This window comes from Spodoptera frugiperda, chromosome 20 (genome assembly GCF_023101765.2).
Source record: "Spodoptera frugiperda isolate SF20-4 chromosome 20, AGI-APGP_CSIRO_Sfru_2.0, whole genome shotgun sequence".
Taxonomy (NCBI): Eukaryota; Metazoa; Arthropoda; class Insecta; order Lepidoptera; family Noctuidae; genus Spodoptera; species Spodoptera frugiperda.
In genome coordinates this window covers 4,339,151-4,366,081 of record NC_064231.1, presented here as the reverse complement: position 1 = coordinate 4,366,081, position 26,931 = coordinate 4,339,151, and the positions used below count along the sequence as shown (strand labels likewise).

The 26,931-nt window shown below is 36.1% G+C and overlaps 1 protein-coding gene across 5 annotated transcripts in view; it reads left to right on the top strand.

The window, feature by feature from the left end:
- The window catches only part of LOC118282062 (netrin receptor UNC5C), a 127,179-nt gene extending 115,636 nt beyond the window's left edge, over positions 1-11,543 (top strand). For 3 of the 5 annotated variants that reach the window (XM_050701485.1, XM_050701487.1, XM_050701484.1), the window contains 5 exons: positions 4,595-4,732; positions 5,422-5,572; positions 6,907-7,028; positions 7,252-7,485; positions 7,900-11,543. In XM_050701485.1, the coding sequence (XP_050557442.1) occupies positions 4,595-4,732; positions 5,422-5,572; positions 6,907-7,028; positions 7,252-7,485; positions 7,900-9,080 (1,826 nt within the window). In that variant the 3' untranslated portion in view covers positions 9,081-11,543. The remainder of the gene's footprint in view (positions 1-4,594; positions 4,733-5,421; positions 5,573-6,906; positions 7,029-7,251; positions 7,486-7,899) is intronic. The other 2 variants (XM_050701488.1, XM_050701486.1) reach the window with 1 other exon arrangement.
- Positions 11,544-26,931: the final 15,388 nt, after the last annotated feature.

The following is a 26,931-nucleotide window of genomic DNA, read 5'->3' as shown; positions in this document are numbered from 1 at the left end:
AGTTTTAAGAGGATTATAATCATTAAGCTCAATTTGGCAAATAAGTGGGTAATGGATACGTGGTTTTAAATGTGGCTACCTTATTTGGAAGGCATCCATAAATTGTTGAGAAGGAACTACAAATTAAAACATGGAAACATGTATGTTTAAACCAATATAAGGATAAAACACACACAACAAGTTACAGGATAAAAACTGCTGTTAATAACAATTAATCTATTAAATATGACCTATTTAATAACCCAGAACATGTTCCGACATGTTCGATATAGAATTTAACACAAAACGTCCACTTATTCCACATGGTAGCATCAAGTTGCGTGCAGCAATTACAGCGATCACTATCGAATCCAAATAGCTCGTACGGTCACGATGTTTATTAATTTATTACATTCGACTCAGATCCCGGTCATTCGATACGCCGTTTATATTATAATAGCCGAGTTATCGAACTATTCGGGACTATAGGAATGTCTGGCGCATTTTTGTGAAGCTAGGTTTTTGGATGTTCCATCTGCAGTGGACCATTTAGGCTCACAGCTGCTGTATTTTTGGTGAACGAAATGTTGGAATTGTTTTGTGTTTATTTTTATTTTGAGTGCAAGTGGATTACTTCGGTGGTATCATACCAATACAAGGTTTTAGTTTTTCTGTCCATTAGAATAGTCTTTTTTTTCGAGGAGATCATGCAGTGTTTTCTCCCGCCCGGGTGAGGCGAGAGTGAGTGTCAGACTCTTACTAATTAAAAACCATCCCGTTCCTACTCCTACTTTAGACTGGAGTCCCGGTAAACCCCTACATTATCTGCAGCATTAGAATAATCTGGATTGAGCATCACAAACACAGGTACAGATTCTGTTTAATCTAATTTTTATTGTTATGTCTATCTCCCTCTTTCTCTCCAGCTCTTTCTTCCGTCATAATTTGTCTTCAACAAGATACTTATCATATCATTTCGAAGTTAATGCAAATGAATTGAAACATAACAGGTCTACTGCGGTGTTATTCAAAAGCTTGTTTTTAATTACGAACGAGTATTCGTGATCGTTATCACATTATTGAACAGAGAAAATGGCTTCATTCATTTATTGCTCCGGGCGATCTCATTTTGTTCATAATATGAAACATAAATTTTACTAATAAAGAATACAACGTGCACTATAAAAATGATATTAAAAACAATAATAATGGTCGGAACGGAAATAATTAAGAATATCGAGATATATTTGAATAATGACTGCATTATTGCTATTGCTCTATATTTAGTAAAGCATGGTTCTTAGTCATAACAATTTTACTCTTGGGAAAATGAAATTTGATTTCAATTTTTGAGGGGAAAAATCATCCAATGACTTCTCTCACCTTAAGCGTAAGGAGAGGGAGTGTCAGAATCTTACTGACTAAAAACCATCCCGTTCCTACTCCTGCTCTTTGAACTGGAGCCCCGGAAAACCCGCTAAGTAGTCCGCAGCTCCGGGTGAATTGGGTTTGTTTAGCATTGAAATTTTAGTACGGTACTACAAAATATCGTAAACTGTAAGTAGTACAGTATTCTCTAAAAGAGGAGTGATTTTATATCTTGCAATAAAAATGACTACGGATCAGTCAGTGTTCAACAATCATCATAAAACTTATGTTAAATTTCTAATAACACACTCATACGAACATCACAAACACATTATTGAAAGTAAATTTTCATTCATTTACCAATTCCCTCCACTGGTTCCGTGTTAGCTATTTGAGCTTTCAACAGCCTATTAATTCCTTCCATTGTGTCACCTCTATGAGAAATGTAAGAACACCAAGCCAACGTTCTGGGTACAAAATCAAGCTATACATAACCAGTTTATCATGGCCTGGCTTTGTATGATCTTTCTGTATATTCGACGGTCAGCTTATATTGGTTGTTCGTAACTTGATGTGTACTCATGTGGTCTATTCAAGGTGTAAAACTCAACCGTGTAAAATCGTTTTGCATTGCACCATTGCGGTTTTACAAACTTTTGTTTTTTACATTGTTTCGTTTAGTTCCCATGGTGTTTCTACGTATGTGATGAATGTTTCGTCTATCTTTAGAAATGTGATGAGTTATATTCCATGTTTTTCTTTTTATTGGACAGCCAATGACAATGACAGGTGACTTGACTAAGGCGTCGTTTGTCATTTGGTCTTTTCAAAACAAATCTTGAACATGAAAAGAGATGATTAGAAGATGTCAATGATATTTGATAATAGTGAACGACGACGATTCTCATCCAATAATGATATTGATTAGTATCAATTTACCACTTTCAGTTACAATATCATCGATATTAATTTCCTGATAGTAACAATAAACTATTTATCCAACTATTAATAGAACTAAGACTAATAAAAAGGCTGATGAGGATGACGGCGATATTCTACCATCTTTAAGCAATACGTATTCTCAAAACCAATGCAAATATTTTGGAAAACATCAGAAGCAATATCATTAAAGAAAGGAAATGGAGAGATGTCGTATAACGAATATTGTCGACAAATGGAATTAGCATAATCGGTGCCACGTGTCATGTCAGGGCATGAGTAAGACCAATGACTCAACTTCACTGGGCTGAATTTAATAAATGAAAGGGCTGTACGAAATGAGAACGCATTGAAATATGAATGATATCTTGTTGTCACCCAAACTATATGTATATGTTAAAGCCAGAAATAACTTGATGATTAGAGTCATATGTCTTAACAGGGCTAAGAGGTTTGAGTACGAATTAAATAATTGCAAAAAAGAAAAATAGAAGTTCAAACTACAAACATAGGTTAATAGAAATAATAAACAAAGCTTTTTAAATACATTAGTACAGAGACTTAGCTAAAAATCACGGTATACCTACATAAATAAATGGAGGAAACCTTTAGTTATTTCGACTCATAACGTCCATCTGTGAATCGAAACTAGTAGAGCTTTTCTCCATTAATGTACGTGATCGTGATTTCTAGTTAATTTAGTATGTCTCACGAAAGTTATTATAAAAATATAGTACAGAGACAGTAAATAAGACGACAAAGTCAAAATATCAATGCAATAAAACCAAAAAACATAAAATAGGATGTATAAAAAATTGAGTACCTAAACTGAAATTACTCCCTAAAATCCATCAAATTTACAACGGCCACGTGAAGCGCATTAGCATTAAACGCTCTTTAAAGTAAGATGCCATATGTCCCAACAATTTCCCTTAAACCCACATTTACAACCACTATGCAGGGATCAAAGGGATCGTTAAAAAACATCCAATAACGAGTCCTTTTCACGGCAACGGAATTACACACAAAAAAAATGTGTATAATCGTTAAAAAATGCCGCCGGTCCATTTTTTGAAGATTGTGACGTACGTATTGAACGCGGCAATATGTAAATTTTACGACAGCTTCATTTTTTTTTATAAATCGTAAAAAGATAATTTCGGATATCTTAGACGTTTTAACGAAAGGCAGGAGTAAAAAAATCTCTCAGCACTTTAGAAAAAGATTAGGAGTTTTTGTTCGGTTTGTAAAACTTTTAAGGCTATCTTACAATAAAATAATTTAGATTACTTAGTAATGATAACATACCAGTTTAACTTGTAAGTGAATGTTCTTAATGTAACAAATTCTTAATAAACATTAGTGTAAAGATTATTTTGTGAAGTCGTCTAAAACTGGAGTTTCCGTAATTTCACTTAATTACCGTATTTTTAAACTCATTTCCTAATTAAAAATAGCGTCTACTATTTTCGGGATTTAAATGAGCGTTTGTGTCGCTCTCTGGAACACGGCTATAAAGCCACGTAGACATAAATAATACCAAGGTGCTGCCGACAACGTGCAATGAAGGTACATTTTGAATGAACGTAAACAAATTTAACGATTGCGGTTGAAAAGTTTGAATATCAACGAATTTGCCTCTTTATTTTGAGGCTTATAACGGAAATCGTTAAATTGACACATCGTTATTTTATCGTTTAAACCGTTTTTTTATGGCCACAAAAGTTTATCAGGTGCTTAATAAGTTGATGGTTTATAGTTTTTTTTTTTGTTTGCTTTGAATACAAATGTTCGGTGTGTTGTCGGATAGTGGTGCCTTTTTAAAAGTTCGCGAGACGAACTAACTTTGTAATTTATGTTTCTTTGTGTGGAATGATGAATGTGTTCTGTTTTCAAGTTGTGGTTTTTTGAGCTGACAAGCAAAAGTTCGCCTTTAGTGTTATGACAGGGACTCCCATTACTTTTATTGCTGCAAATATTATTTTCTTTGTTTTGTTAATGACAAAATAAAAGATACATCTTTCAGAAATACTGTCACTTTTTATATCAACTTTGTAATATTCTACATGCTATATTTTTTTACTAGCTATATCCGCGCGGTTTCATCCGCTCTGCTCGGTTCCTATTGATCGTAGCGTGATGATTCATAGCTTATAACCTTCCTCGATAAATGCGCTATCCAACACAAAAATAATTATTCTTAGTATAGATTAGTATATATTTGGTCATCAGCAGTTTTCTATCTTTCACTCACACTAATTAAAGCCCTATCTATCAATGAATAACACCCATTTTCCTTTGTCAACAGTGGCAGCACACAGCGACATACCACTATACATTGGTATAGCTGTAGCAGTGGTGGTCTTCTTGGCTGGAGCAGCAGTAGTCTACAAACTTCTGCAGAGGAAGACCAGGGACCATTCTCTGTACACTATGACGAGAACTGGTAAGTCTTCTAAGTATCATTTGGTAGAAACTTGGTTAAATGGAAAAGTAAAAGAAATGTGGTGATCATCATTTTTATTAAGTCTTTTTGACAAGGAAAGAGATTAAGAGATTTATAATAGTCATATTCTAGTCTTCAGCCAACTGAACTTATTTTGAAGCGGTTTTCAACATAGTATTTTTCAGACGTAGGAGGTTTTAGGGATATAAAAAAATATCTCTCTCTAAACTCATGTGAGAATTACAAAACCGTTCAACCATAAGAATCTAGAAATATGAATTGATAAACACAACCGTTGCAGTGGTGAAATGAATTGCCAGTATTAATGAGTAGTGATTAATTCAATTATACACCACTTACGAGAACTCGAGAACTTCCACTCGGAAGTCCGTTTCCTAGCTGTCAATACTGACTTCATGATTATCATAATGGAACATGTCATAAGCAGAACAATACCTATTTAATATTAGCAGAGTATTTTACATATGATAGAGACGCATCTAATTAATTAGAAACAAATATTTAGTATAGTCCACTTGTGTTAAAAATCTTATGAGCACCAACATTAGTATTCCAAATTCTAATTTATAATTGCAATGCATATGCTCATATTTCTCCTAAGAAAACGTACAACGCCATTAGTAAAAACTAGAACAGCACAATTCAAATACCAATATTTCTTCTTCAAGCAGATTTCCAGCCTGAAATGTACCCAACAGTGGAGAAACAGTCTCTGTCTCTGGCACCTGATCTGATGCAGCATCGGCCTCCAAGATACGAGCATCCACAGCCAGACTCTAGAGCTGAGCATCATTATGATGTACCACATCTTACTAACAGGTTAGTTTTATAATCATCATTTGTTTCTTAAGTAGCATAAGCGCCTGTTTTACCACCTTCATATAAGTGGCAGTAACTTATATGACAGATAGTGTATACAAATTATTAAATTACATTCAATGTAATCTGATACACTGATTACATTGTGAAACAATCCTAAATCTGAGTAATACATATTTGGACTCTATTTCTTTTCAAATTGTCATAAATAGGTGCGACATATTTCAGATTTATTCGCCTATTTTATGGATATTTTTCACACCAGTAACTACACTGAGAAAAAAATCAAGTCGTCTACAACGCAACGTTGAGGACAAATGCATCCTTACACACCAAAGAGTGCACGAATGACAAACGTGCTGTATCATGTTCTCATCAACTTGCCAATGTACAGTCTCGTAGTTCAAATGAATTAACAAAACCTGAATCCTTAAGACTACATAGCTTTGCTAATCCCATTCCAACGGCAAATGGCAAAGCAATAAAAGACATTCAAGATATTAATTACACAAGTGACACAGCTCTAAATAACCGTTAAAATCTAAATCAAACAAATAAATTCGCAGACTTATAATTTACAACCAACGTGTCTAATTAAAACTAGTCCTCGGGCAAATCTGGTTAGGACATCTAACAAATAAATTACAATTAAGATTAAGATTAACAAGTTAATGACTAAACTAGAACAAACAAACACTAAAAAGACGGCAATGATATAAATCATAACATTTTTTGCTCAATAACTATAACGATTAGAAACGCTAATTATACTAGAAGACGCAATTACAAAATACATAATTCATGTCCCCGAATGATTTAGCAAGCTAAAACAAATACCACATACAATCTCTGATAGATTACTCCGATCGTTGATAAGGTTTTAATTGAGCAAAAAGTTAATAGATACATGTTTTATGAATGATGTTAATAACAATTTTAGCGATATGTTACTTAACGATAATGTTCCGGATGGATTACTAAATAAATTACAGGTTTCGTTTTAAGTTAATAGTATTACGGCAAAAAATGAACGAATTTTTGCGTCCTCTTTTTAACCAGCGTTTATACTCGAAAGTTTTTCTGGCAGCTGTGCTTCGAACAATAAATTATTATAATATTCAGTAACTCGATTTTGAATTGATTTTATTTCTGAGAAGTTTAATCATGGATCTTTGTCTTTTAAATAAGGTCTATTATTGCGGAAAATTGTCCGTCGCTGACAGAAATTGGAATAATTTAAATAGTCGTGACTTGTATTATAAAACCTCACACTACAGGAATACGTCTTAAATTCCTTTAATTGCGACATTATTGACCAAGTTCCTTCTTTACAGCTATGCGTCTCCTGTAGACCATCAGGTGACTCCTTGTGCCTCCAGCAAAGGCCAAAGTGATGACTATGACAGCAAGCCTTACAGTGAATCAGAACATTCTGCTTCAAGCTGTTTTACTAGCTGTAAGTTGGTTATATTTTTTCCTACAAAAACACCATGTTGTTTAGATTGATACTTTTTGCTGTTGAAAGTACCAAATTAGAATTTAATTCTAATATCAAATTAGAATTTATTCTACTATCATGATGTGTATCCAAATTTGAAGAAATCTGTTATTACACCTATTCGCTACGCTTCGTATGTAACCAATAAGTACAACGTCACTGACTATAATTTCTTTTCTAGCGGGATCGATGTACGACGCAGCAAATGAGTCTGTGACTCTCCAACTAGCGGAACTCGTATCGAACTCGCCTACATCTCAGTCCCTCTCAGTGTCAAGTGCTGGGGCGAGGTTGGCATTACCTGCCGCCGGTGTTGCTCTCTCAATCCCTGAAGCAGCCCTTAGTAGGGGCCGGAGGGAACAGATATATGTCGCAGTCGTCAAGGACGACCGCTATCGACCCAGATTGGGAAAAGGTACGAATTATTTGCTTCAGATTATAAATTCATAATCAAATTAAAATTTAAAAGCCCATTTTTATTATTTAAAGTTCAAACTTTGCCGATGTAATACATAATTAAATTTCGATAAATATTTTCGATGTTCCGCTCTTGTATTTATTATGCCCTAAACCATCAAATTTCTATGAATATTTATGAGTTCAAACTGAATAACTTTGCTTGAATGTAAGTCTAATAAAAATAAATTGATTTTGCGATACGATAGAGAACAATTTCCAGAGGTAATTTTAAACGATATGTAATTATGCTATGGTATCAGCGAGGTATAATTTTTGCTTGGGAAAAAACGGTCGCCTTGGGCAGGCCGGGTTGTACACACATGTACTACGTGTAGAATACGAAGTGCTCACAACAAATTCCGCCCCGCAGGTATCACGCAGCTGAGCCCAGTAGTTAAGTGCGGCCCACCGCGTCTTCAATTAAACAAGTCAGTCATCCTACAAATCCCTCACTGCGCCAGTCTAAAACACGGCTTCTGGAATCTGTCGCTGTACGCCATCGACCATAACACTGCTAAAACAGATAGCACACAGCCGCAATGGAAGAAAATCGTCGGCCTCGGCCAGGAAACGATCAATACTCCCGTGTTCACTCAACTCGACAATGATAAAATATTCTTAGTGACCGATATGCTGTCTACTTTTGTATTAGTCGGTGAAAGCTTTAATGGAAAGGCAGTGAAGGCGCTTCAACTGGCGATATATGCGCCCGCAGTGCTGAGCGAAACCAGCGCAGATTACAGTATAAGGCTTTATGTATTTGAAGATACGCTCTGCGCGGCCTACTACTGTCAGGAACAGGAGAAGAAACTTGGCGGCGTGTTACTCGAGCGTCCCAAAACTTTGCTGTTCCAAGACGGTGGATCGAATCTCTGTTTGAACTTAGAACACGTCAGCCCCGGCTGGAAAGCTAAGCCGGGTATTGGTTACCAAGAGATCCCCTTCCAACATGTTTGGGGCTCGAACTACAACGCGCTGCACTGCAGTTTTGTGCTTGAGAGGACCCATGATTGCGATAATATCGATTTCAGCGTGTCCGCCTGTCAGAGAACCAATCCGTCATACAAGCAGACATTCCGAATATCCCTCGACGACGTGCGGAGCCGATCACCGCGGGGACGTTCACCCCGCGCTGAGTCGCAGCGCAGTTTTAACATAACTGAAAACCTTTTAGAGGCTCGTATGTGCCGCAGCGAAGACGGGAGCGACGGCAGCGTTAAAAGGAATGTAACAGTTAGTGAGGCGGGCGTCAACGAGTGCGCGGGCGAGGGCCCGTTTAAATTAAGTGCTCGAGTAAAAAGGCAGTTGTGCGCTATATTGGACCCGCCGAATGCGCGCGGGAACGACTGGCGGGCGCTGGCGTCGAGGCTGGGAGTAGATCGGTACACGACGTGGTTCGCCACAAAGAGCTCGCCAACAGAGGCTATCCTGGAGCTGTGGGAGTGCCGCGAGCGCGGGCCGGGCGCCACCGCCGCGCTGGCCGCCGCGCTGCGCACCATGGACCGGCACGACGCCGCCGACCTCCTGCACGGCAGACCCTCCTGGTTATGAATTCCTCGGGCACCCCACCCGCAATCTAATTAATGACTTCAACTCTACGGTACGTACCCGGTGTATGTTATGAGACTATTGTGAATGATGATAATTGTGCTACTATAGGCCTATACGAACGAATGTACATGGACGATTGTTGGTAATGAGTAGTTTAAATGTTACGTTAGAAAAAGTATAGTTTCGTAGGCCGACGGCCTAAGTTTGTAAAATCTTCGTAGTATATTTTGTATAGAATATTCTATGCTGTAGATAAGCGATTGATGAATAAATTATATTATATTAGCAATAATAGTGCCTACAATGTCTTTTAAAGAAACATTGCCGACTCGGGACGGTCGGCGTCGGTTGGTTATTTTGTTATTTTTTGTATAGTGTTTGAGTGTTTTATTAACTGAGAAATTTGCTTATTTTTCAACTTTATTTGCTCGCAATAATTTGGATTTGCTTTTTATAGATTCGAACTTTGTGCCAAATATTGACTGCCACAGCAAAATTTTGGCAATATTATCTAAAAGAGAATGTTATACGTGTCTAACTCTGAGCTTATTTAGCTACTGTTTAAAGTTATATACATAAGTATTTTTATTTGATGTTAGATGAATTTTCAATATTTATAATTCACGATGAACGTTTATAAATCACCGCTGCCTCTCTCACTGCCGCGTACATGAACTGAATAATGAGAAATTCATCTAATACTCTCTTGTACTATAAAAGACTTCACAACTGCATTTATAACTAAAACTATTTCAATGTAAACTACTATTAAGTCAAACTTCCTAGTTCGATCTGTGCGCGATAATTAGTATTTAACTTTATATTTTATGTCCTAAAAAAAGTCCTAATACTTTTGAGACGCAAAAAGTACTGATTCCTTTACAAGAAATAAAATTCATTCCTTTACCAATAGCTACATAAAAGTATATAAAGCCACTGCCACTAATCACTGCCCCTCTAAATTATCGCGCACAGAATGGAACTGAACGATTTCAGCTACCAATAGAAAAGATCTTGCTATCTTCGTCTTTTTATGCCCTACGCTGTCGTAATGGGACTGGAAAGAATTGAGGCTATTGAACAAATATAGATAAAGACTTTCTGAAATAAACTAGATACTTGAAAAGGAGCAATAAAGCCTAAAATATTTTTGAAGAGTCAAATGAAAGAAGAAATAAAAGGTTAAGGTAAAAGATTGAATTTGCAATATTAGCGTTTATCTAAGATTTTCACAAGCGAACAATTGCAAGGACAGGCACACAAACCCATGATTTACTCAAAACTATTTCTCCTGATTTGGTATTAATTTATATCGTCATGGAAAACTTAACATTTATTCATAAACTACTTCTGCCTACCTCTCCGGGAACTTAATATAATGTTGTACCTAGCACAAGTATGAAATGAATAAAAACATTTTTAATTTAACTTTCACCGCGTGCGATGACAACTTGATAACACCGATCGCGTTGTAACGCCAGAGGGATATTTCATATTTTGTTCGTTCGTTCCGTACAGTTTTAATTGCAATGAATACGTAACTCGCTTCCACAATTTATATATTACAGAAAACAAAATATTTTAATGAAAAACAGCATTCTCATGGAAATATCTGATTTAATTGGTTTTATATCGACTATTAAATACTCTTCTTTTTAATAAATGGGTCTGTCAAAACTATTGATGTACATGATCATGCTCGCACTCGGATTTTCTCCTGTGTCGTGGGTGCGTTTACAAACATACAATTTCACATACACATCACACCCAGACTCGGAATAACAATTAGTAGATTGTACCTACAACGAGTTGTTCCGTTTTATTTACCAGTTTGTTACCACAAACTGTGTCTTTATTAATTACATATAACATGAACATAACACCTGTTTTTAGGGGTTACACTGAGCAGATGTTTGTAACATTTGTTTCCCATGATTATCAACGGTCCCTATTACATAATCATTAATATGTAATTGAGAATTTGGGTGTTAAAAGTTACAGTTTTAGTAAATTTTTATAGGTATTGTATGCCTGAGTCTGTCTGTAGTCGTTAGCAAAAGTCTGATAGTTCCCTTTTTCCAAGAAAGCTAATACAGATTTTCTACCTTAGGACTTCGGTTAGGTTCAAACATTTTTTGATTATAGTCAAAGTCAAAGCGCAAGTCAAAATCAAAATTCACCTTTAAAGCACCTTTTGAACGTTACAAAAAATGTTATATTTCTTCCAGTCCAATTTCGACAGTGTATGCGAGCCAATAGAGGTCATTTTCTATGAATGTATATAATGTGATAGATTGTAAATATCATGTATCGCAGTTATATAGTAGTCAGAACATAATATGCTATGTAATGGTGACGTCACCACCCAGTAGACTATATATATTTTTGTTAACGTGATGAATATTAAAATAAATGGATCTGTGATACTTAAATAATATGAAATAAATTATGTTTAACTGTGCATTTGTTTTGTTTTATTTGACAATGTGTTAAATCATATCTTTCTTTGGTAAGTATTCAAATGGTTATAATGTACTAGAGTACATCCTAGCACACAAACATGCCTCGTTGGTCGCAAGTGCGACTGCCAGGTCTCAGATTTGATAATCGGGTCGGGCCAAGTAATATGTACTGGGTTTTTTTCAGTTTTTGAAAATGTCTCAGTCCTGGGCAGTTTTCGAAAATGTTTGTTTGTTTCCATTTAGTAGACGCTACTACTACATGGAAGTATAGGTAAGGCAATACGCTCACGCCCTATTACATAGGACTTATAACACAAATGGTGTAGAGTGGGTGTAAACTACTTAAATAAAATTCTTTAGTTACCTAAACCAACAGTTTATTATAACCCAGTGTGATAGATTTACTCAAAAAATAATATATTTAGCAAAGTTTATCAATTGTTTTTAGCCCGGAAAACATTTTCTAAATGTCTAAATACTCTTGGATTATTCACTCACTTTTACTAATGTATATTTTTACACTGCAAACTTAAAGCTTAAAACCAACAAAAATCATAAAAAAAACTAAAACAAAATTCCTTGAAACACACCTGGCTGAGAATGCCAGAGATACTGGGGCATGCCTACTATGACTGCAGCGAGGAGACAAAGGATTCCGTGCCATTGAGCAGAGCTGAAGTATGCGAGGGTTGCGACATACTTGGCACGCAGGTTCGTATGTACTATGTAGTAAAGGATCTTCATTGTCCCCCTTTATACCATATACATGTGTGTAATGTTCAACAGGAACATTTAGGTATATTTCTTGTGTACTGTAGGTACCTCTGTAGCCACTAGAAGACCGCACATCGGTGATAAAATATTGCACCGACATCGACTTTTGGAAAAAGACAATCAGGGGCCTTAGTACACCACTGTGCTTCATGTTTGATCAGATCGAAATGAGACTGCGTTCTGCGCTGTGATTGGCAGGTTCAATGGATCAACCAATCACAGCATCACAACGCGGTCTCGTTAAATTCGAATAAATTTACGATACAATAATACGATAGGCTGAAGACCGAACTCAGCGGCATGATGGTGAAAAGGCCTAGGTATGTCCAGTAGTTAAATGATGATAATAGCATAAGCAAACTCTACTAAGGTCTGTGTTAAGTCACCGTGTACCTATCATCATCAGTTAACTGCTGGACATAGAAATTTCCAACAGCATGCCGCTTAGCTCAAACTTCAGTCTATCGTATCATTATAACAATTTACAAAAATATTTTGACCAGGTAAGTATCTATTAAGTTACTCGTACCTACATATACTAGAAAACAAAGGCTACACAACGTAAAAGAAAATTAAAACAACAACAACACAACATATCGATATCGAACATAATATTTACTAAATTACGTAATACATGTACTTGATAGACACAAGAACCAAATGTCGGCAATTAATCACTATAATAACATATACAGTGAATGCATGGCTCGTATGTTATTATTTTGTAAGCGTTCTATGCACAACCCGTCATTATGTCATTGTAATCTCGTGAAACAATCCATAACCGCTAGAAACAAACATACAATCACAGTTTGTAGGTCACACGTATAATTGTAAATCTTTGGAGAAGGTTTAAACTGAATAACATGTCCCAAAACAAAATAATAGTTTTTTTATTGCTGAAAGAATGTAAAAGTCCATGTTTTTTTGGAAATAGGAGTAAAAGTATTAAAAAGTTGAAAATAAAAAATAAGAATCTTATATAATAAAAGATATATAACTAATACACAATAACATAAAAAGGTACGAAGAATAGGTAGAAAGTTCACAAAGAAAAACTTCAATATAATTTGTATATTAAAACTTCATTAGCCAATCTAAGCAGTAATCGCGAAGTAAAACTTCAGATCAAGTTAATCGTGTGGATTAACTTTATCAGCAAAACTGTAAAATGAGCTGTCGTCGGCGGTATGTCCGAATCGATACGACTTTCAAAACTTCAAGAAAAGAGCGTAGGTATTCTTTTTTAAAAGGCCGGCAACGCACCTGTAAGTTGTGTTGTGTCTCCTCTAGTGTTGCGACTATACATGGGCGGCGCTGATCCCTAAAAAATAATATGAAGAGATAACTTCCTAAATCTGTCTATTCTCTGCCAAACGGAGTCAACTTCTGCTGGCTCCTACTTTCCGAAATGTATCCGTTCCAATATCGGATCATCTAGAGCTTCTTGGCGTAACTCTATCGCCAACGCTAAACTTCGGCTCTTATATAGAGTCGAAGACGCATCTGGCTGGTAGGAAGTTGGGTATCCTCTCGAAGGTGGGACGGTACTTCACACCAGAACAACTGCTGAGCCTGTACCAAGCGCAGGTTCGGTCATGTATGGAGTACTGTTCTCACCTTTGGGACAGCTCGGCTAAATACCAGCTGGATACGCTCGAACACATTGAAAGGCGTGCCAAGAAGCTCATCAACGATGATATGCTTGTGGAGGCCCGGCTTCAAAGTCTTGAACACAGGCGCAAGGTCGCAAGCCTTTCCGTTTTTTACCGGATACATTTCGGAGAGTGTGCGGGGGAATTGCACAACTTGATTCCTCCTAGTCCTTTCCATCATCGAACCACAAGACAATCGGCGAGGCGTCACCGATTCATGGTGGATATCCCACCCACACGCACGAAGCGCTTCGCTTCAAGCTTCCTTGTGCGAACTGCTAGGGAGTGGAACTCCTTGCCGGAGTCTGTGTTTCCTGATGGGTATAACCTGGGTGTCTTCAAAGCCCGAGTGAATAGGTTGCTTATGGGCAGACGTGCTCCATCGTAGGCCCCATCATCACTTACCATCAGGTGAGATAGCGGCCAAACGTCGGCACATTTAACAATAAACAAAAAAAAAATTCTACTCACCATTTCCAACTAAAATAACAAAGCAAGTTCTTAGATGATTCAAGTAATTCGACAAAACTTTTAACAGTACAACTACATCAAAAATTCAAAGAAACAAGCCCAGTACAGAACAAACGTATGCATGTAGAAATCTTTAAACGAGTTATTCAACTAATTGATTCTCTAACCACACACTTATACGCATATTCCGCTAACAACACCACATTCTTGTTCACGCATCGTCTGCAACTTCGTCTGTACTGTTTGGAAGATCAAACAAAGATGGCCGAATCGAATTGACCGCTCGAATGCCTAACATAAAACAAAACCGAACAAAAGTGTGGAATGTCAGTTATTTACTAAACTTAACTTTGAACTAGACGAGTGACAGGCGAAGAAAATGTGGAAATAAATTAGGAAACTGTTTCGGCGTTCGTCGTGTGATCTTGGATGGTTGGAGACAGAAGTTGGATGTGTTGGTTATTTTGTATTTTTGAATGTTATTTGAACTACAATACTGTTTTAACATAACTTTAATGAACTACCGTATTGTACATGCACACACAAATATATAATTAGTATTGATAACGTTACTTTTTTGCTAATTTAATTGTACAACCGTCCAGTGGATTATGGTAAGAGGTAATCATCGTTTTGTTTATAATCATTTAATGACATAAATTATAAAATATCAGAGCTCATTTACTGAACTGATTAAACAAAAAGTCAAAACCTAGCTAGAGCTAATCTATGATCTCAATACTTTTTATTTAATAATACAGACATAATTGACAGAAAAGAGCTGATGACGATAATAACAGATCTCTTAATACACAACTACGAAATTAAATAATTAATGTCTACTTTTACTTAACAATAAAAAAAATAGAAATAAAACGTTTAAGCCACTTGTTTCATCGACTTTCCAAAAAAAACGCCGTCCTATTGTTGCGTATACGCATGTAGGCAGGTGTGAGCTTGCGTGGTGACGGGTTAGCGTCAAACGTCGTGCGCCTGCGTCACGGTAGCGTGACCAAGCGATGGTGTCAGTTGCAGCGGACAGCGGAACAAAAAAATATATCATTAAGCGATTTTCAACCATATCTGTGTTTAGAGTAAAATTTAAAATCCACTGACGAAAGGCAGAGTAGAATAAACTGATCTGCTAAAGGAAGATTAATTAAGACTTTAATGGAATATCAACCTAATCTGTATTGGGGATAAATCGAAAATCTATTGACAAAGTAGATTAAGTTAATCTGCTACTAAAAAAAATATTGAAGTAACGTAATCCGCTGTCATCAATATGTGTACTACATTTCAAACAGTAAAAGCATAAAAATATTTGGTAGGTAAATAATATCGGATGTGATGATCCAATTTCAGTAGCTTCTGTGAGTCAACTGGTGTTGATGAGGATCGATTCCAACTTGACACTGTTTTTGAGAGTAATTTAATACTTGTTAATGATGTTTTACAAAATGATTGGGTTGGAAAAATGTGAGTCATCGACATAATTAAGTGAAATAAAAATGCAGTACAAAATGTTTTAAACAGATATTTTGAGATAGATACTGTCCAATGTCAAAGTTATAGGAGCGAAATATTAAAAAAAAAAGAAGACGTGTGTTTTAGGATTTAAGTTCAATATTACATAATAACATTTTTTTAATATCATTTATTCCATATTAAACTTAAACACTTCGATAACATCAATAAAACTGTTCATGAATCGCTAAAACTGACACCACACAACCGCATACATTTTGGGAATGCATTTAAATACATTACAGCTTTTTTATCAATCCCCATCAAAAGGTAGCATGTGGAAAAAAACTGCTTTTTTTCAACAAAACACGTTTTTTTCGTATCTAATTTACGGAAAAGGTGCGTTTGGAATAAGTTAGTAGGCGGCCTTTGGTAATCGTTTTATGATTTCTGATAATAATTATTGAATTGGTCTCGCTTCGTTTCGATTTCATTTCGTTTTTTTAAGTAAAGCTGATTAAAATATTACTACTGGATTGATTTGGGTTCTTTTTTATAGGTGGGTGATTGGTTGGAACACCTTTAGTTATGAATCGGTTGAATTTGTTTTGAATAGGATTTTACAATTCATGTTACTATCATAATTGGACGATTAATTACTATGTGGATATTCGTGATAATTAATTTATTAATGCTTTTAGTATGCGTAACGTACATACCTACCAACATGTTAATAAATAATTTACTCATGATTATTTTAAATTATGTGGTTTGGTAATCAATTAACCGATTCGTACATTAATGGAGTTAAATCATTTTCCATTTTATGAAATTTACGTCATTATGACCGCTTTAAACGTTGTGTAGAATGATAGATCTATTGAAAATTCAATGGCATGTTTTTTAATCCACTCCAGATAAATTAGTAAGTATATAAGAGTATTATTTGGAAGCTTATTTAGATCAATTACTTAGATAATTTATCAAATACGTATTACATTCTATGTATTAAAACTAGCTTTATCTCTATACCTAAACGTAAATCAAAACCAAACCGCACCTAACCACCAATGAACAAGTTCTAATCACCCATAGAAAACCAACTACACACAAACTAGCCATATTCCCGAGTTGATTACTTCAACGCTTCTAATATCAATGGAGTGCCACAAGGAACAGTCCTGGGTCCTACCCTCGTACATTTGTGTGGCTTCTTCGAAGACGCCCTACTACTGAAAGGGACTGAAATGTCGACTAATCAATCGCAAAGGGCATCGTTGTTGCGACAAAAGGGCTGGAGTGTAGGGTGGATATGGAGTTAGGTGAATCTGGATTAAGATTTAAAGTAATTTATAGATATTGCGAAAATTGTGATGATATAACTTCTTTATAATGTACTAAATTATACCTTATATGTATATTATATAATTATACCTTATGTACTTGGGCTTATGATTTCTATTTATAAGTTTGAAATCGCTAACCTATATTGAGCAAGCGTGGTGATTAATGCTCAAATCTTCTCAGTGTCAGAAAAATGCTTTTGAGTGATCAAAGGCATTTTATACCACAGCATATAAGTGATTATAATTATATTGTTAATAATGATGATGATGTTCATATGACACTTTATATTTTTACAAATGCTTTAATATTTTAAACTATCAAATATAATTTACATAAAAAGGTATTATCCCTCCAACCCTGAACCCACGGTCGCCCTACACAGCAGGGCATCAATTCATCAACTCTTGTAAGGTCACAGGCAGAAGGGTTCCAACTATTTCCTTTCAAACTAAGGGCTCTTTTTGTACGATAAATTAATTTCTGCGTTGTATGTCGCGTGTTGGAAACTAAGTAGGAAATTAATCTTTCAAGGTGTGTGTGTGTCTATGTATTGGTAGGTGTTGTTCGGTAAGTGATAAATTAGAATTTTTACGGATCTTTTGTGGCTTAATAATGAGGATATTTTATTAATGTAAAAGTAGGATATCATTGTAGAGATTTTTTAAATTTTTGAATAAATTTTAATGCAAATATCAGTTAACGGTAAATAACCACTTTCTATGATTACACATATGCTTCATTATATCATTTTGTAAATAGTATAGGTACGGTACCTATTGCTTTCAAAAGCTGTAAAAAGCTGTTAAAGCTTGTTTGAAGTTATTATGCACGGTCAAATCATGCCTGTAGCAAACTATTCTTCTAGAAAAAAATATTTTTAGGAATAAAAATGAACTGAAGGTAAAAGGAAACAACGACACATTAACCTATACAAAACCAGTTTATCATGGTCCCACTTTGTATGATCTTTACGCACATCCAACGGTCAGTTTATACAAGTTTTGCATAGCTCTTTATCTTTACCACAAACCCCATAAACAACCGCAATCGATATCTATTCAATGAATTATCGCCAATGGACAGGCAGTAACTATTTTATAGTCTACACGTCTAAACAAGAGCATTGTATCACTCAATATAAAATACTATAAATGTCAGAAACATACATTAAATGTAACAATCACTTTTTGCTAGTTTTGTTAGCATTCTCGTTGTGGTTAATGGCCCAAACCTATAGGTTTAAAATGAACACACCACCGCCTTAAACTGGGCACACTTTTAGGCTTTTCCTGAATCAAAAATGTGAATAGAACTTAATCTTTTAGGGAACACTAAGTAAAGTTTCCTAAGCAAAGGAAGATCAGGCGAGGTGATCATGCCTGGCAGACTTTCTGCATGTTCATTATGCATGTAAACTTCATGTGTGCGATGTAGGATTTATGACGTCATCCGTTGATTTAGTCGTCGATCGTCTATGTGCGACTTCTGTCATCTGTCACTAGTCATGTGTCGTCACAACCTGATCAGAGAACTGAACCTGAGACTTCACACGACCACACGATTCACAAGCCAGTCAACAAAAACCAACATTAACAACTTAATTGCTCGCATAGGCTCTAAAAGTACCATTAATCTATCGACAAGGTAGATTTAGTGTCAATAAATGAGTTTCGAATCACGGCCGTATATCAGTACTCATTAAAGTTAAAAGCAAAGACTCCATTCTGGAAATTAAACAATCGTAAGTGCATTCGCATCATTCTTAGTTCGCCCACTCCTTTGTCCGAGCTATTTTTGGATGTGGTCCAAACTAAAGAAATGAGGGACTCCTCGATTTAAAATTCAACTAATTGTAGTAATTTTTAAACTTGAAACAGAATCAAGTTAGACGAAACGAAACAATGCTAGCAAAAATTGGTTAGTCCATCTCATCTGTTCATACACACCTGCTCACAATACGTTCATCTGTGATCTTGTAATCTATAGTCTAGTATTTGTCTAAGTGTATAAAATAAAACAAAATATAAACAAAAAGAAAACAATAATCATCAGCGTCATCATCTAATATGATCACTTCAAACATTGTGAAAATGTGTTAGTTACACTTAATACGTGTATTGTGTCTCTGCTGGCGAGGATTTGAAGTAGTGATGTTACAAAATTTCATTATTACATTCCTTTAAACTTGGTGAAAGACCATTTAAAGTCTGTGTATTCTTACCGAGTTTAATATAAAGATCTGAAGCGCACTAAGTCCCCTGTCTCCTACAACTAGCTCAATATGAAGATCTAGAGCGCATTTACACCCTTGTCTCCCGCAACTTGCGCCACACATCGATGTGTAAGGTAAGTCACGACCGGCCACCGAGCCAAAAGCGACATTTTGATAAAATCGTTCTCTTTTAGCCTGACCTGGAGTCGAGTTGCTCCGAGTTTGTCTTTCACATTGACTTGTAAATGCTGTTGTTGTTACCGATTATTATTCGACGTTTCATGACCGTATTCAGAATTGGCAGCGATTGATTCGTTGGTTTGTGTGTTTGGTTCTGCTGTGGTAACAGAGTCTATATTGTTGTATGAGACTTTGTTTGTAATGTTGTTTTCTTTAAAGAGCTGTAACTGGTTTCTAAGACGCAAAGGCAGTATGCATTATGCAACCTATCTTTTCAATAAAATTGATACATAACTAAATAAGTAGTTGTTTACTGGATCAATTTCAAAACTGGACAAAAATTGAACAAACTCATGAAAAATAATGCTTAACGCATTGAACGCTGTGATGCTCACCGGTGACCGACGTTAGCGGAGGATTTGCCTTCAACAGTTTTCTATTGGCAGTCAAAAACATAAACAAAAGCTAACAACAAAATTAAAGTTCTCGGAAACACAAGTTCTACACTTTCCACTTAACAACACAACCTTTACACACATGAAACATTACTTATCTACCAAACCCAAACAAAACACAGACCAGAAATCAAAATAAAACCCCAATCGTACATTTGACAATAAACCGACCACCCACAATCCCTTGTTCTCATCCAAACCATGTCTTACTACAGGCTTATCTCATAATTAATCAATTTACTAACATCTAATCGCATTGTGACCACCTACGGTACGATAGATACAGTTTCCGAGATGTCACTACGATAACGGACTGATTAGGGTGGAAACCAGTTGACGTTTTAACGCTGTGTTGGTGGCAGGTCAATCTGTTTTATGTTTTATGGGCTTACTTTTTATTAATTGTGTGGGAATCTTGTTATTTGACATAAAAATGTGAAAGAAGCCGATGTTATAGGGCTCCATAATTTATTTTAAGGTTTTCAATCTTGGTGAGGCGTTTATAACCTATTAATTATAAATGATATTTATTTTTGCAAATAGGTTACAATGTAACTCTTTTACACGTCAATCTCTTAAATAACTAGATGAGAGCATTTCATATCGGACTGCTCTGAGAAGAGAACCAAACGCAGAGGTATATAAATTATAGTACCAAGTTTCTTTAAAACAAGCTGGAACCTGATTTTATAGTATCTAGGAAAAAGTCTTCGGGAAGAAAAATTTTAATACCTTAGCAGTCTCATACTCTCATCGATTTAAAACTAATCATCAAAAAACCACAACTTAAGACGAAATTCGTCTCAAATATCACATAGCATTTAAGACTCCCATCGAATTCTAACACATCGATTAATTGGGGGGACTAGCACAGACTTCCAATTAGTTCCTTCGATGTACGACCTAACAGTTAGCTCGTTTCGCCTTTGACTGCAAAACCTTTGACCAGCCCCACAGTTCTCACTGTCCACTTATTAACGAAATGACTTATGTCCTTCCACGTTTTCTGTGTTAGTCTTTTCTACTTGTTCTTTTTCTTTATATGTATGTGTGTAAACATAGTCTTCTGTTTCATTTTTAGGTAGTCATTGACTGGGCTCGCTGTTATAGCAGCGGTAAGTCCCCTCTTTGAGGAGTGGCTAGAGAGGCGTCACGGCGTCCTCACCTACCGCCTGACGCAGGTGCTTACCGGACACGGAAGTTTCGGTAGGTTCCTGTTTCGGATTCGGCGGGAGGAAACGCCCGGGTGTCGGCATTGCGTGGATCACCCGGAGGACACGGTGGAGCATACAGTAGCGGTGTGCCCTGCATGGGCTGAGCACCGCCGTGTCCTTAGGGATGTGATCGGCGACGGTGACCTCTCGCGTCCGGCTTTGGTTCAGGCCATGATGCGGAGCGAGAGGGAATGGGACGCCGTCTCCTCCTTCTGCGAAGCAGTCATGCTAGCTAAGGAGGAGGCGGAGCGCGTGAGGGAACGATCCTCCTCACGCCCCAGCCGCCGCAGAAGACACTCCGGGCGTCGGGGATCGCGTGACGATCTCCGGCCACCGTAAGTGCGGGTCTGCGGACGGCGAGCAAGGGTAGCTCGCCGCCCGACCAGAACCAGACCCGTGCGTACGGCGCGTCGCGTTCCGCGCGCGTCTCAAAGAGCCAGACCACCACAGATGGGGCCCAGTAGGGCTGATGCCTGATCCGGAGCTGCGGACAACGTAAAAGGTTACCGGGGCTCCGGCTCAAAGCAGGAGAAGGAACGGGGTGGTTTTTAGTCAGTAAGAGTCTGACACTCCCTCCCGCCTCACCCAAGGCGGGAGAAGTCATTGGATGATTTTCCCCCCTCAAAAAAAAAAAAAAAAAAAAAAAGGTAGTCATGGACTCGATTCAAAGTTTTGATATGATTTTATAAGTTTCTGTGATTACAAAAATAATCTAATTGCAATTTTAAAATCGTCACAGAAGGCAGGAAGCATTATTTGGTAATTTAACTCTTTAACAAGCCTTATGAAGTTAGGTATGTCAATATTTTAATTATTATGCTATCGGCATTCGCGACACACGACACAGCGATTGTCCCGCTGCAACTCGTGAATATGAGCCTCTAGAATGGTTTGAAACTAGTTTAGTTCCTCGTCTGTTTGACGAGGAGACATCACATGAGTAAGCCGATAACATAATAATTAATTTATTATGTCTCACGAAAGTTATAATAAAATTGTATACTGGGGTTTAACATTTTATTTGGTACTTGCAGAAGAGGCTAGATAATGTATTATTATACTGTTATTATACACACAACTAAAACAAAACAAACATTTCTTGTCACAATCCATTGAATATTTCGATGATTCAATTATTTCCATTCGGGTCCAACTTCATAGATTAATTCGGAGCCTGGCGTCGACGTCTGTCACCGCGGACAATACGTCGGCGACGTCCAGAAGACCATTGTTCACAGAAATAATTAAAGATAGGAGGAAAACTGAAGAAAGTCTATTGGCAACTGTAATTAATCAATACAAAATGGACGTAAATTTAATTATTGAAACAAACTGTGGCGTTGTGGTGACACTTGAAATAGTAAACTATTGATTTTGCGATAGGGTTTAAATTACATTACACGATTTTATACAAAAGAGATAAGTGACAATGAAATTTAATTCATAGTTTTATTTATATGAACTATGGGGTATATTTTATAATAACTATCATGAAAGATACTAAATTAACTAAAAACCACTACATTGCGTTTAGCATTAGCACGTAGGCTGCGCGAAGTCACCGCCTCCGCGCACGCTGCTCATGATAAAGACCTATGTGACTCAAAACTAATAGAGCTTTTCTCTATTAATTTGGACGTGAACGTGAGTAAATTATGATTTTTAGTTAATTTAACTATAGGGTATGTAATAATTGCAGAGCTTACCACGTAATTCTTTAGCTTCTATGACATTTACAATCATCATAAACAGGTCATTGAAGAGCATAGTCATAAAATGCGGCATCCACACGAAACGACAAAAAACACAATGAACACTAAAGAACCAATCACAAACCTCGCTAATTTACGATCATCCAAATAAAATTAATCTTGGAATTGGAAAAAAAGTAAAAAAACGACTAAACTAATAAGTCGACGTCACAAATCAAGGGTTTGAGACCCTCATCTTAATAAAAGTGGAAATAACTCGATAAGGTTACCGTTGAGCTTAAGAGCTACTTCTTATCTTAAGGTCCGTTCGGACTCTTGACAGATTTTTGAACATTTTGGATACAAATACAAGGCTTGAGGAAAAATAGGACGTTAAATTCAATTAACATCATTATTTGTGGAGAAGATTTTGATAGGATTACAACGGTTCTATTGCAAAATTGCAAATGAATTATTAACGTTTTTTTTATTATAATTGGACTATGGATAGGACTCTCACTTCTCTTCATTTGTGTTATAAGTCCCATGTAATAGGGGGTAAGTCTATTGCCATATATTAGGCACAATTCTAGACTCCATGTTATTAAAAAATGCATGCTACTAAAAAGTTTTGTAATAATATTTCTATTTTTATATTTCTTATAATTTTTTAATTTTCAAATCTTTTATAGAATGATTGAGTTAAAAGCTCCTTTCTACATTACTAAACAAAGTACAATCGTAACATAATTAAAGTAGGAAGATATGTTTCAATGATTTATGTGCATCTAAAACACTATTACGGGCATCAATATATAATAGGTGGGCAGAGATCAAGCTGCACGATAAGAATAATTACACAATTAATGTTAAGTAATAGTTCAATGTTTTATTCTTGTCTATAATTTATGTTTAAGTAAGATATTACGTGTGGTCACGCCTCTTACTTTCGAAGGGGATAGGCAGATCTATCTGCCCTTATTTCTTAATTCGATTGTATTAAATAAAATATACAAAGCCTAAAGAATACCACTTTTAATGTATGAAAGTTGTTCAACTGAGATCTTGAGGATAGTAAGTAAAACAACACTATAGACACTTGCAAGAAAGAAAAACTTTTGTTTCATAGAGGGTCATTAATCGCCGGAGAATCTTGACACCGCGATTCACAATTTGTATGAAACTATACAACGCCATCTATCGAGCGTGGTGTCAACACTTGACTAATTCTCAACCAAAGAGTCTGACTATCACAATTCTTAAAATACAGTCTACTGACAGTCGGATATCGGAATCTTAGTTAAAGGGGCCAACTTTTTTTTTGATATGGTATCTTAAATCGTGACTACAGCACATAGAAATTATGATAATACGCCTCTGCCTATCCCTCTAGGGAACAAGAGGCATGGTACTACGTTATTATTTCTGTTCTTGCAGTTTAATAGAGTCATGAAAATCGAATACTCGGCCATAACTCGAGTGAATGCGTTTAAAAATGCCCTATAAATATTATTTTTATGGCGTCCAGCATCATTTTACCAATCGTATATTATAATGTGTATGCGTTTTTAATCTGCACTTAAAAACAATGGTGTTAAGAGCGATTATTAATTGGCGGTTAGGATTAATTTCTTAATTAAGTCTGTTTTTTAATACTTGTGTTATTGTTCGTGAATGTCGCTTTATATGTCAATATTGGTTGTTATATGATCAATAAAATGCCTTATTTAAATGTCGTTTGGGCATAATTAATGGGACATCGTTAACCAAAGGTAAAATGAGGTAAGTTAACTGAGTGGCCCAGGTCCAAGTGTGTCTTGCCAAGCAAATGGTCTCAAGTTCGGTCTTGAACCAAATATTAAATTTTTACTTTATTCGACTTATTCGATTACTTCGTATGAGTCAGTTTATATAAAAATACTTTTAAAGAGATTCTTATTAGTGTACACGGGATTCATAACACAAATAGATATTGCATTTAATATCTTCACTTTCTAGAACTTTTGAGAAAATCACTCTTACAAGCATCCTGTATAATGTAAGTTATAAAAATGGGGTTTACCCCATTTTAATCCTTTAGGATTTTGAAGTCGGTTTACCGGGGCTCCAGCTCGAAAAGCAGGAGTAGGAACGGAGTGGTTTTTATTCAGTAAGAGTCTGACACTTCTCGCCTCGCCCAAGGCGGGAGAAGTAATTGGATGATCGTCCGTTCTTAAAAATATTATAAACATTGAAATACATACCTACTGTAAAAACCGCTGAAAACTATAACTTTCAAGTATTTCAACAACAATATTCTTTATAGGTTTTTAAGGAAGTATGACCATAATAAAATTATATGAAGTTGAAACGCGACGCCGACACCACCGGTGGCCGTGGGCGAGCCGCCAGACGCAATAAACTTATAATAAATACGCTGGTACATTTTAAATTCAGCAAAATATCGTAAACTTACTTGAAGTACAAACATACCGACATACGGACAAACATATTTAATATTATTTTGATATTAAGATAATGTTTAAACCGAGTTAATGAGGTAAATGAGTAAAGGACTAATTAATAAGGTGATTTGGGTTTACTTTAATAAAGTATATTTTTCTTGTGCTCCTTTAAAGCTGCTACGCTATTCTATAACTGTGAATTCGAACTTTTGAAGTGAGCTCGATTGCATTCTCGCCTGTTATTGGTCGAGATTATTCTCACAACCAATGGCATGATCGTATTCACTTCGACTTTTCGAATTGAAACTTAGGAATAGCCTAATTGAATTCAAAATTCTAATTTCAACGCTATGCTGATATTTTTTGAAATAGAAAATGTTAATAGTTTTCATTTCACTAAATCCGGTACTAGTACCTAATGATAAACACAATGATATTATCAACATATTTCAATTGAAACAAACAATTCAGGGAATTGTACAAGTTATTCAGAAACAGTTAAATTAACGAGATCATTTTAATTAGGACTAGCACGGAACTAAGGTAAACTTAACTTAATCCTCTAGGTATTCTCCCAGCATTTAAATAGGTAATTTAATAAAAACATTCTCTGTAATACTGGGGGTAAAACATCAAGTTACAAACATTGCGGTGGACGGAAATTACCTTATTTTCTTATGTTATTGAATTTGTACGTGTTGTTGAAAAATGTTTGAGTCATACTACTTTATTTAGTTATATCATTTCTTAATTTGCCTTCAACAGATTTTTGTTGGCAGTCAAAGTCTTAACATACATAACACAACTTAACATCAAAACTAACCTCCAAAAAGCGACTATCTTTATCATAATCAAATCAATGTAAATAGCACCTATTACTAAAACTTCACCAACCCAGTGGGTCACTATCTCCGATCTTTTATGTAAAAGAAAAAAAAGCTCAAAAATTTAAACATGAATGCTAAGTCGCCATTTAAATATTTAATTGTACGTAGGTGGCGGCATTAAGTGAAGTCCAAGTTAACATTGTGTATTTATTGGAGTCTTTAGCGATTGAACGAGTATGTTTCGAGTTTTTATTGTAAAACAAATGGCGCTGCGATCGTTAATGAGGATCGTTCGTTGGTCGCGCGATCATCGGTGATACCGCGATTATTTTGTGAGCTTCAGTGATATTGATATTCATAAAAGCTGTTGTCATATTCTGTATATTTTGGCTTTTAAGTGTAAAGTTTATTTTGTTTTGAGGAAGTTTGGTTTTTTTTTGTTATGAAACACACCGGTAAACGAGCAGACGTATCACCTGATGGTAAGCAATCGCCGCCGCCCATTGACACCCGAAATACTAGATGTGTTGCTGGCCTTTAGGGGGTTAGGAATTTAAGGGTTGTTGGGGAATCGGCGATTGGGAAGGGGGGTAATTAGACTTCCGGTAACCTCACTCACACAACCAACGCAAGCGTTCTTTTTCCTTAGTAT